Genomic DNA, 12593 nt, shown 5'->3' on the forward strand with positions numbered 1-12593 from the left:
TGCCACACAAAATGTCTAATCTCGTTTTGTGACTCCAAAGTACTATTACAATCAGCACTTTCTTTTCTGATCCTTTATTGTTATATAATTTTCATGGACTGAAACTGATAATTTGCCTGGATTAAAATAAGGTTCTCTACTCTTTTATTGCTACTTTCTAATTTTGGTATATTTCTAAACACAGACCAATTCTTTCATATGTTAACCATTGTATTTATCAATTAAAATAAAACTTGCCTTCAATTCTAAAGAAAAACACAGAAAAAAACCCAATTCTAATTTTCCCATTTTTCTTCCCAAGTCCTTTAGATATCTTTTGCAATCACTATTATACTGTGAATCAATAATATAAAAACAGTTTTCTAAGTAAACAACAGAAAACCCTTCAGAGAAATCTTTTATTTTAATTATAAAAGTTTATAGATTTCATTATAAATATGTACTGTTATACAAGCATGCCAGCATATATTTCACCTACTTTCAGATATTCCATAGACACAGAGTATATTGCCACAATTTATCTTTCAACAACTCTCCACTAAAAAATACACCCATTCTGGGACAAAACTTGTTTCTCATTCCCAATTAGCACCATTGCATCGGTTTTTGTTTATTTTCTATGTGCAATCATGTTTAAACACATATTTATTTTCACATCAGTCTTAAATTATTCCTCACAGGACAATACTCAGAATTGAGATTACAGGGTCTCCAGCATCTATAAAACATGCCCAAATTAATTTGCAAGAATGATTATTTGTATGCATACGGATAAAGGCAGTTGCCCCCAATAAAGCAAAGTAAATGGAATGGTAGTGCACAATTTGTCCTTTTTCCACTCAGGCAAAGGTTGTGTCCTTGGCTATCTCTAGCCTCCAATAAATATACCTGCCAGGCTCAGGATACAAGTGAGTTTTCAATAAAGGAAGGAAGCCCATGAAAGTTACAGCATTTTCATTTTATTTGTTTTTAAGGTACAAATAATAATATGATTTAAGGAATTAAAAATCCAAATCTTAATTTTCATGTAAAGGTAGATAAAACTATTTCTAAGTCTCAAGAAGGCAATTTTTCATTTCGCTGAGTTACAATGAAGGAATAACAAATTCCTGTTAAATGTATTACCAACATTTGCAAGGACTCGTTTTAATTCTGGAGCCAATAATTCTTATGCAAGAGGACATGTTGCCCAAACATGCTTACCTTCTTTGTTTTATTACCTTTTGGGTTGCAGTCTTCTATACTACATCTCATATCACTTAAAGAGCTCCCTCACCTTGTTATAGAATGGGAAGTCCCACCGCATCAGTGGAATCTCACAAGCACTTCCTGGGCCCAAGCCACAGACATTTATATTAATACAACATCAAGATAATGAATGTCCCATCTGTTGCTGCAATCCTTATTCTTTAATATTTGATAGAACGTGACCCACAAAGTACCATTTTACTTAAAGTATTTTCATTAGTTAAAAAAAAATTTGAACATGTGAAATCAGTGCTACCATTATATTAAGCCATATTTCTTAAGCTTTGTTAAAGAATAAAAGCATTATTATGATGCCTGAAGCTGACTATCACATAAAGAACACTCCCATTGACAAGACAAAGATCCTACAGCCAATCTATTGTAATTTTTAAATTCCAAACACATTTCAATAAGGGGTACTTCTTGAAATATCAAAATTGAGGAAATAACAGTAGATTTTTAGTTTAAAATACAGTAAGCTATGGGAGTCCATTATTGGCAGGGGATATGTTACAAATTCCAAATTGTTCTATTTCAATTTCTACCACTTTTCTCAAAATGAACCTTTCTGAAACAAAATGAACTGATGCACTTCAGTAAAATGATTAATTGAAAATATTGTTTAACACTTAATTATGTATCACAAAACATTTTAATAGAATGGTTTCAGAGCAGCAGATACTCTAGAAGTTGTTCTCATATATTTTTTTCTTTCTTCATGCCAGTCTCTGGTTTCCCTCAAAATATTCCATACAAAGAATATAACACATGACAAAGTATTTGATGCTTGAATGTAGATTTTAAAAATACCAAGGATCTTGTTAAGGCAATTTAGCTTAGTTTTCCTTTAGCTTCTTTAAAAAGTGCATTCTTGTTTTTAAGAATGTATTTATGATGGCTTTTCTTACAAGCCATGTGGGGAAATGCTTGAAAAACAACATCTAAGAAACAGAGAGAGAGAAAAAGACGTGTTACTAAGTTGTTAAAGACCAAGGTATCAATGTATTGATAAATTAAAGCAAGTTATAGACAGTCTTGGAAATTTTAACCTCTCTTTGAATATACATACCGCAATAGCATGAGATGGATATCCAGAAGTTACTGTTTCAAGACTAAGCGAATTGAGGGCATATTTTACATATTGTTCAGGACTGGGTTTAAAGAAGCTTGTACGACGAAGTTTAGAGAGTTTTGTCACCACGAAATATGGTTGAACAGTCTGAAAAGGAAAGAACATGGTTTTCTCATTCGTAGAAATTGGTCACTTGGATTTTTAATATATCAAGAAATAAAAGTCATGCCAAATATTACATGCTATCAAACAGTTATAGATATTAATGATTCATCATTATGGGTGATTAACTTTGAAAATCTCCATTGATTGTCAAATATATATATTGTTTTTTAGAAAGATGACAAAGCAATTCAGAAAAGGCTGGAAGAGATGAAACAGTAATTGTTTTCAAATCAATTCTGGTACTGTAACGGTATGTGGCAATGACCTTGAGAGATGGGATGACGAAATGCTGCCTAAGGAACAGTCACATAAGAGAGAGTACAGCCCACAGCTTTATAGTGGGCAGAGCAAGAGGCTCAGAAGGGACTCTCCCTAAGTTCTTGGTCTGTAAAGGTGATGGCGGGAGAACTGTACTTTCAGATTTGCAAGATTCTGTTAATATAGCTTTACAATAAAGTAGAATTAGCTTATCTAGTCATGTTTCCTGTCCGGTCTACCTGGTAAGGCTGACAGGTACTTCAGATTCCAGTTCTTAAATCTGTGCAGGTTTAAGATGTAAAAGATCCCATTTTCCAATCAAGAAAACACAATAATTTAGGTAATTAAAGACTATTATCATTATAGATTTCTAGAAAAATCACTGAAATAGTTATAATAATGGAGACATTTTGATATTATTCATAGGATTGAACACACATTTTCAACATTAAATTTATTTTATTTTATTTATGTCTAGCAGTTTGGATCTGTATATTGCCTTAAAGACTTATTTAATATTTACAACAGATTAATACATGTGCTACAAACCAATTTAAGCATGCAAACTGCCATGGTGACAGCCTGTTATGGTAAGAACCACATGGTTAAATGTATAGGTAGTCCTTGCTTACCAAATGCCTCATTCAGCAACTGTCTGAAGTTACAATGGTGCTGAAAAAAAAACTTTACGATCATTGTCCACAGTTATGACCTTCGCAACATCCCTCAATCACATGATTGCCAATACAGTCAGTACCCACTGTCCTGTTCCTGTCAGTTTTTTTTTCTCCCCTTGCAGAGCAGAGAGATCGGAGAGGAAGGGATTACAAGGGAGTAAGCAGGCACAGAATGCGGAATACACATTGAAAGTAATGCGCTGGTGCTGGCAGCCATGAGTGTGCTACACAAACAGCCCAGGGAATTCCCCACTGTGTGCCTGCTTGGTCTCTTGTAATCCCTTCCACTCCAATGAATTTAAATACAAACATTAATTCCATTCTTGATAAATTATCCCAGCACTAGCTGGGTGAGCATTCCAAAGGGCAGGGAGTGGTTAGGAGGCAAACAAAAGTGGAAGGTGTGAAACTGATTAGTCTCGTCTGTTTTGAGCAGGCTATCCGAGTACTGGGGTGAGCATTCCAGAGGGCGGGGGAGTGAGGAAAAGAAAGCACAGTCGCAGTCATGTAATTTCTCATTTAGCAACTGCTTTGCTTAATGACAGAGTTGCCAGTCCCAATTGTGGTCACTAAATGAGGGCTACCTGTAGTTATTTATTTCTTTATATTTATTAAGAATTTTGATATAATAAAAGCTAAGTCTAAAGAAAAAAAGAAAGAACAGAAAAGAAAAGAAAAAGAAAAAGAAAACTAAGTTAAAAAATATATAAATGACTTCCAACTTTCTTTTCAACAGATAACATTCTTATTGTCCTTCCTCCCTCTTAAATATTTTACAAATCCCTTCACCCCCTCATTTAGTTTGCAACTTTCTTAATTTTCAAATCTATAAATCATCAATTCATTTTTTTCTTCTTTCAGCAAAAAGTCCATATGAGGTTTACAGTCTTTCCAAAAAGTTTTTGTTCGTTGTTTGTCCTCTGACCAAATAGGCCAATTTTGCCATTTCTGCAAATTCTGACATTTTCACAATCCATTCCTCCACTGTGTGAATTTCATTATTCTTCCATTGTTGTGTGAGGACTATTTGTAGTTTGATATGCGCACCAATATGCTGTCAAATGTTTAAAACTTGTTTTAAACTGTTTAAAACAGCTGTATTTCTACATAATTCTGTAGTCAAGAATTCTGGTTTATTAAACACAATGTTCACAACCTGCACACTTCTGCATATAGTCTGTTATACTTCCCATTAGTGTGAGCAGGTAAAACAATCAAATAAGTTTTAATAGAAACCTGAGATTATAGCTTATTATACTCAAACAATTTGGACTTCTAAGCTAACAAACTAGCTCACTGGCTTATTTGGACACAATAAGTCATTATGATTTAGAAGCAACATTAAATCATCTATGCCTCCTTTGTTCAACACAACTCAGTTTATTTGATATTAAGTGCACATAAAACTTATATATCATGGATTAACTAACTAGGATCATTGTATTAAGGTATACTGAAATGCAGCTTTAGTCTTCAATTGTATCATTCAGTTACCACACTGGGTGGCACCAAAGGATAAAATATTAAATACTATAATACTGCTACAAGTGGTATCATTATACAATTTTTCACTTAGAAACTGGTCTTCAGGATGCTACTTTAAACAAGATTCCATATCAGCAAATATTTCGGAATTACCCTTTTTCAATTAAATAAAAGAGTTTTAGAGTTTGATCTAAATCTAAATCTATTGATCTAAATCTAAATTAGATGCATTTTTTCAGATCTTCATGTTTTCCCAAGGTGAAGAAATCTATTGCTCTTTACTAATATTTATCTAGATAGTTTTTTTTATAGTTTTATATATAATCAAAGTTATCTCTTACAGCCACTCCTGTTTAGTGGCTACCTCATTTAGCAAATTACAATTTGCAATTGACCGTTTGCAAATACAATGGTAATTTTTAAAAAATCATTTTCCCTGCAATGCCGCATTTAGGACCAGATTTTGTGTGCCTGACAACAAAAGCCTTCAGTGTGAAATTGATTAAGGTCTGGTCAGTTTCAGTCAGCAGTGCAAGCTGGCTTGAGGGTTCTAATCAATTGATTAAGGTCACAGAGCTGAGTTTGTTAACTTGTGGTGAGTGGTAAGCACTTTTTAGTGAAGCACTGGGTTCAGAGAAAAGTAGCTCAAGAAGAGAGAGCTTGTCCAAGCAATCTCTCTGCCCTGCAAGGGGGAAAAAAATGGGTCAGGCACAGGACATTGTAAGCGAGAACTTTATCTGAATGAGATGCAGCAACCAGTGATCTTCATAGCATTTCTCTCTCTTTCTGTGTCACGTCTTTGCTTAGTGACCATTTTACTTAGTGACCATTTTGCTTCCGATTTAAGGAACAGATTGCGGTCATTAAATGAGGAGAGGGTGTACTTCAGTATAGTAAAGCTACAACACTCAAATCTGGCAAGGTTGTGATGGAGGACTAAGAATTTGAAGTTAGTAATGCCAAGGGTCATGACAAAAAACAGGTAAATGCACAAATAGTTTTCAACTAATTTTGTAGCATTTCTCTTGCTTGAGTTTCTGAAGTCACATCAGAACCAAAAAAATTACTACCTGTTTAAAATGCTGTTAAATAATTCAAGAACAGGTCATCACTGTATTATAAATGTTATTTTTGGATCCTTATTTTCTGCAGTATAGTGAACTGTGTGCTGCAGTATAAATAATGCAGTTCAGAACTGTGTTATAGATAATGTGACAGTCATGTCTGCAACTATACTGAACAGTGCCTTTTCACCACTTAGTATATAAACACCTTGTGAGTTTTGGAGAATAGTAAAGGTTGTCTATTTCATTAATTTGGTATACTGAACATTAGTTTTAAAAATGAATGGCAATAACTCTAGAATTAAACAACTGAATTCTCTCATAAAAGGGAGAGAATTTATTTGATTTGATTAGATTTATATAGCACCCATCTCACATATGTGACTCTGGGCAGCTTACAATAAAATAAAAACAAATAAAATGCATAATGTAAAATAAAAACACACGACAGCTGAGCTTCATAAAATAACCATCAACAAAGTCAAGAGATGGGCTCCATCACATTTCTGGGCCCCAGGCCCAGGCATAAAACCAAGTTTTTAGCATCTTGCAAAAGGCCAGCAGGTTCAGGGGGAACCTAATCTCAGGTGGAATGATGTTCCACAGGGTGGACACCACAGCAAAAAAGGCACTCCTCCTGGGCCCCGCCAGCCAACAGTCCTTAGCAGATGGCACCCAGAGCATGCCCTTCCTGCTGGACCAGGTAGGACGGGTAGAAAAACTGGGGAGAGAAGAAACCATAAATAGCTTGGTCCCAAGCTATGAAGGACTTTAAAGGTAACTACCAGCATCCTTTAATGGGGCCCAGGAGGAGTGCCTTTTTTGCACCCAGAAGCACACTGGAAGGCAATGCAGCTCACAGAGCAGTGGTTTCACATGCACCAAAACCCCAACACCATTAGCTACCTGCTGAAGCTTCTGAATGCTCCTCAAGGGAAGCCTCATGTATACTGCATTGCAATAGTCCAATCTGGAGGTCACAAGGGCATGAGTGACCAAGAGCAGCCCCCCTGTCCACTCCAGGAATGGGTGCAACTGATGCACAACCTGCTCCAGGAGGACTCCCAGATTGTGTACTGGGTCTGTTTGGGGCAGTGCCACCCCATCCAGTCTTGCTTGGGTTGAGCTGAAGCCTGTTGCACCCCCTCCAAGAACTGAGACAGAACCTCCATAATATCACTCAGGTGGCCTGGGGTAGAGGTGTCAAGTCCCAAACCAAATGACCTCACCCAGCGGCTTTTTGTAGGGGAGGGCAGAAAGTATCAAGCCCTACAGCCCCCCACAAAGGAGGGCTGCGGTCTGGACTTCTTCCCCACTTCAACATCAACTGGGCCCTTCTATAAAAAGGAAGGATTGAAAACTGAACAGAAATTGTCCAAGATGGTGGGGTGTAGCAATGGCCTCTTAAGGAGGGGGCAAAACACCGCCTCCTTAGGAGATGGTAGGACCACTCCCTCTCTCAAAAAGGAATTAACTACCACAAGAACCCAACCACATGCCCTTTCCTGGGTGACTGTGTCCAGCCAGGAGGAGCATGGATCTAATACAGAGGTGGACAAGCTAACAGTCCTGAGGACCCTGTCCACTTCCTCAGGACGACAGGATCAAACTCTTCGCAGGTAAATGAGCCAGACCTGGCCCAGTAACCTCCATAGGACCCTCATCAAGACCTGAGTCCAACTTAGAGATGATCCAATTGACTTTATCCTCCAGATGCCTAGCATATTCTTCACATCAATCTATAGGTGAACCATAGAATCACTCCCACCAAGGAGTGACTGGGTTACCCAAAACAAGGCCATCAGCGGCTATTTGTAGATGTAATAAAGGCAGAGAAATGTGTTTCACTGCCCTTACTGCCACAAGGCAGGCCCTAATAGCAGCTCTAGCTTATGTTTGAGCAGGTTCATCCTTGTCACTCACCAGCAGCACTCTAGGTGTCTCTTCTCCTATTTCACCTCCATTAGCTCCTCTGTATACCAGGGGAGTTTCAGGATCCTGAAGCACAATCCAATCCAAAGCCCCAGCTGCCTTCTCATTCCAGGCGGCCATCAGTCAGGCCAAGCAGCAGACCATGGAACAACTCCAAGCTCCTTCTGAAACCCAGTTGGGTCCATTAGTCCCCTGGGGCAGACCAATCTAACAGGTCTAGCCTCCCTGTGGTAGGGGGTGGCACCAGAGAACTGTAGAGTTTCCAGAGAGTGGTCTGACCATGACAGGGAATAAATATATATTATTTATACTCTGTTTCTTAACCAACACTTTCAACATAGCTTGCATCCCAGCCACAGTGATCCTCTTCTGGATGTTTTTAAAAACATCTTCCTGCATGCAGTGGAAAATAATTTATTTAGAAGAGGTAAATAATTGCTCTAAAATGTTGTCAACTGGGGATGTGGCATGTCTTCAGAGCCTTTGCCTCCAATGCTGTTCTGACTCTTCTAAATTTTCACTACACTCTCTTTTGGAGTTTTCTGATGTTAGAAAATCCTGAAAATGGAAATAGTCTATTGTGGAGGCAGGTGAAGAAGAGGGGGCTAAATTTTAACCTCATTTTCCAAGATGCAATATCAGCTTTTAGCCAAAAAAGGAGGGACCAACTGACCCTACAACTCTCAGACAACTGCTCAAAGGACATTTGCAGCCACAAATAAAGTAGTAATAGAATTCCAAAATGGTCATACAACACTAGCAGTAAAAGCAAGTAAAACTCATCCAAATTAACTAAAAGCTCTCTGTTAGCCAGATGGGTAACAGAATAAAGTTTTAAAGATGGCATTTCATAACGTCAGCACTATAATGAAAATACTTTGATTCAAGGAACTGCCTACTAAAATTCTTTTGGCAATGGTACCTACAATTGCATTTCAGATGAGGCAGAATTTTGGACTGGATTTTAGTCTTAGGTTAATTACACAAAAAGAGTATCAAAATAGATCCATTTTACTAACCTGCACAAGGATACCTTTGTCTTTATATTCCACACCAAGAGCTTGAGAGAAGAAACTCTGAAAAGCCTAAATATATGTAAAGAAACATGATGTTATGAATGTACAATATGTAAGTACAAATAACTTATATACTGTAAATTTTGCATATCTTGCCAGAAATGATAACCGTTTAGTGTGGAAAATAGCATTCCAAACTAAGAACTTTGTGTATTGTAAGGAAATGATCCAATGTGAATAATACCAGTGTATCTATCTTGTATTACATGGTCAGCTAAATACATTCATAATCATCAGTAGATTGTTCATATTCCCTAAACAGAAGAGGGAGATATACTCCAGAAGAGTCATAAAGCTCAAGGTTGTATTTGTGCTACAATACTTTAGATTAGTATTGTAGCATGAATATAACGTGCAGATTAGATTAGATTACAATACTTTAGATTGAGGGATCACCTGTACAGTCACACAGGAGTTTTTGGGATGTGCAGCTTGCATTTGCCAAACACAGGCTCGAAGGCACAAAACGCTTCAGTTTGCATGTTCAGAAGCTTGTCTCCTGTTTTTCCCTCAGTTCTTATATCAGTGTAGCAGTCCTCAAAGCCTAGAGCAACTTACAGGGTAGGTACCAACAGAGAGCAAGCCTCCTAAATGGTAGTACCTACTTTAGGAAGAAAGAAAATCAAGTTTGAAAACACAGAGTATCTACATGAAGCAATATAAAGTGGATTGGCCCTGAGCACAGAGCTTTCCTGTTCAAGATTCTGATCACCGCAGCTAAGAAAACTACTTTACAAGTTAGAAGCTAAATGTTTGCAATGGCCAAGGGCTCAAATAGTTCATCACTTCATATCATACCACAAATGTATGAATGCTGTCTTGAGATTGTTTTGCAAAAGGTTACTTTGCCTCGGCAAACACAGAATCATGACTGCCTCAGTCATCAAGGAATGATAAAAATGAATTTCATAACCACAGGATCCAGGCAATGCAGTGCATTGGTTATGAGCAGTAATGATGGGGAGTATACAGCGCTGTTTTTCCCTATCTGTATGAGAGAATACATCCCTCAGTGTTCTGGGATTGAGACCTCATTTGCTGTAAAACTAAGGGCAATGAGTGTTGTATTTCTCAGCAAAAACAGCTAAGGCCATGGTCTCCTAAGTCAGAATAGTGCACCATCTCAGGATGGAGCTTCCATTGGTGTGTCGTTGTTGAGTAACTGAGTCAGTGATATTGCTCTTCAAGGCAAGCAAATGATAATGGACACGTCGGACTTAATGCACCTTTCCCATGTTCTGAGTAAAATACTCATCAGGCATTCTGATGTATGAGCATTCTCTTGATTACAGCATATGCTACTAAGCTTAAAAATACAGGCTCGAAGGCACAAAATGCTTTTTCTACTTCTAAGAATTCTAGACAGAACTTTGGTACAACCCTATGCCTTCCTTCCTTTTGAATCCAGCTTGCATCCTTTTTTATCCAATGATCTTGAATGTATTTTGCCTTTGGGTGAATTCTGGGATGCTTTCACAACTAATAAATTTGGTGTTGGATGCTTGAATGAGAGCTTACATAGTTCCTTTTTAGCTTTATTGAGAGACTGCAGATGCTTAGTTACAAAGCAACTAATTTTGTAAGTTAGCCCTTGTTTAGTGTACTATCTCATTTAGCAACCATTTGCAGTTACAACAGTGATGAAAAATTAAGTTTACAACCAATCCTCACATTTATGACCTTTGCAGGTCTGTAAAACAAAGGAAAGCTGAAGTACGTTCATAAGCACAGTCACAGTTTCACCTAGTGACCACTTTGTTTAATGACCAAGTTGCTGGTCCAAATTGTGGTTGCTAAACGAGGACTACCTGTAATAAAACTGTTTTTGCCATGTTTGCTTGGCAGACTTCAAAACTGCTGCTAAACCTGATACAACTAGAGGGGTATATGCTGTTGACTGAACAACCTGAAGTTTAGCAATTCTCAGTAATTGTCCTGTATAAGACTTATTCTCTGATGGGGATGCTCCAGAGTGATTGCCTATGCTTTGATTAGCTGAAGAAATAGATAGCTGGTTACAAGTTGAAGATTCCAAATCTGATCAATAACCTTCTACATCAAAACAGTATGCTCACAAGCTGAACTCATATGCCAGTCTCCATACTGATACAGGGATCTATTCTGGCAGAATTCTCACTTCTGTTTTAGGTTGTGAAATTTTCACCATGATATTCAACAGCATGGAAGTCACTGGTATGACAAAAGAAAGAGAGTATTGAGGAGATCTGCAGCAAGGTCTCCTATATTTCCAGAGTACCTCCGTCAGCAGTGTTAGACAGAAGTTCTGGATAATGTTGTGCCAGTTGGAGGGGGTGATGAAAGTTATGAATGAGTCATGTTTAAAATAACTTATATTTTATAAATGTTATAATGCATATAAAATGGGCACTGATCATAACTCCATGTCAATTTTAGAACTGTTCCTGATCTGCCAACCTATAATGGCCTAATGTAAGAAGGCAAAACTTTTCTGATTGCCTAAAATCTAAAGGCAATTTGATTGCTGTAGCAATGCAATCAGTACTGGTACAGGTAGTCCTTGCTTCCTTAGTGACCACAATTGGCACTGGCAACTCCATCGCTAAGCAACACCATCGCTGAGCAAGACATCACGTAACTGCACCGGACTTACTTTTCCCCATGGTCGTTAAGCAAAAGATCACATGATCGTGACTTGCAATTTCACTGCTGGCTTCTCCATTGACTGCTTGTTGGAAGCTGGCTGTGAAACGTGCAAATGGTGATCACATGACCGCGGGATGCTGCAACCGTCATAAGTGTGAAGACCAGTTGTAAAGTTAGTTTTTCAGCACTGTCGTAACTTCAAACAGTCACTAGACAGGGAAGTCATTAAGTGAGGATTACCTGTATTAACAGTTGGTTTGTTAATTGACCCATGGTAAGAGCTTATTTGGAATTGACAGAAATGGTTCTGAAGTTACTCACTATGGTATCTATTAACTCAGTAGCCCACAAGAGCACCTTAAGGTGAGAAGAACAATTTCTCCTTGTAGTGCAAACTACAATAAATAGTCTTTATGAGCACTTGGCAAAGAATGCACAAATCTACAAAATGTCCTTCTCCAAGTTGAACAAGCAGAATGACTATTCATCTGTGAGTGGCAACTTTATTGCCACATTTGAAGCATTTGCAGAATGGGGATCCAGTGATTAAAACCACTTGGGTGGGATAAGAAAGCTTCCTAACCAAGAATGTATCTTGTATCTAATTTCTTTTGAAATTATATAAATATGCAAATCAATGCCAAAAACAAAAACAGTAAGAGTATAAGAACAGATAAAATAAATTAAATTAATAGGATAGATCCTCAGGATCATTTTTCAACAAAGCAAGGAAAGGGTTCATAACAAAATAACTGTTATAGCAGTTGAAGAACTGAGGGGAAAGCAAGAGAAAAGCTTCTGAGCATACCACCAAAAATCACATCCATTACAGAAGGTTCCCAACAAGGGCTCTGTGCAGTCAAAGAAGTCATATATATATATATATATATATATATATATATATATATATATATATATATATATAATGAAGAGATACTATGGTGAAAATGACTGTAATTGTTATTTATTTATGAAACATATTTCTATCTTG

General features: G+C 37.4%; 1 protein-coding gene across 2 annotated transcripts in view; it reads right to left on the minus strand.

Moving 5' to 3' along the window:
• Window positions 1–395: 395 nt before the first annotated feature.
• HSD17B12 (hydroxysteroid 17-beta dehydrogenase 12) overlaps window positions 396–12593 on the minus strand; it is an 83241-nt gene continuing 71043 nt past the window's right edge. The window contains exons 9-12 of one of the 2 annotated variants that reach the window (XR_015797024.1): window positions 8921–8986; window positions 3376–3415; window positions 2318–2467; window positions 396–2189 (exon numbers count right to left, since the gene is read on the minus strand). Coding sequence is in view for 1 of the 2 variants with exons in the window: in XM_007429265.4 (XP_007429327.1) it covers window positions 2085–2189; window positions 2318–2467; window positions 8921–8986 (321 nt within the window). In the remaining variant the exon portion in view is untranslated. The remainder of the gene's footprint in view (window positions 2190–2317; window positions 2468–3375; window positions 3416–8920; window positions 8987–12593) is intronic. The other variant, XM_007429265.4, reaches the window with a different exon arrangement.

Source organism: Python bivittatus, unplaced genomic scaffold, assembly GCF_059951505.1.
Source record: "Python bivittatus isolate LINGU-HERP-01145 unplaced genomic scaffold, Pbiv_v1 ctg000480_np1212, whole genome shotgun sequence".
NCBI lineage: Eukaryota > Metazoa > Chordata > Lepidosauria > Squamata > Pythonidae > Python > Python bivittatus.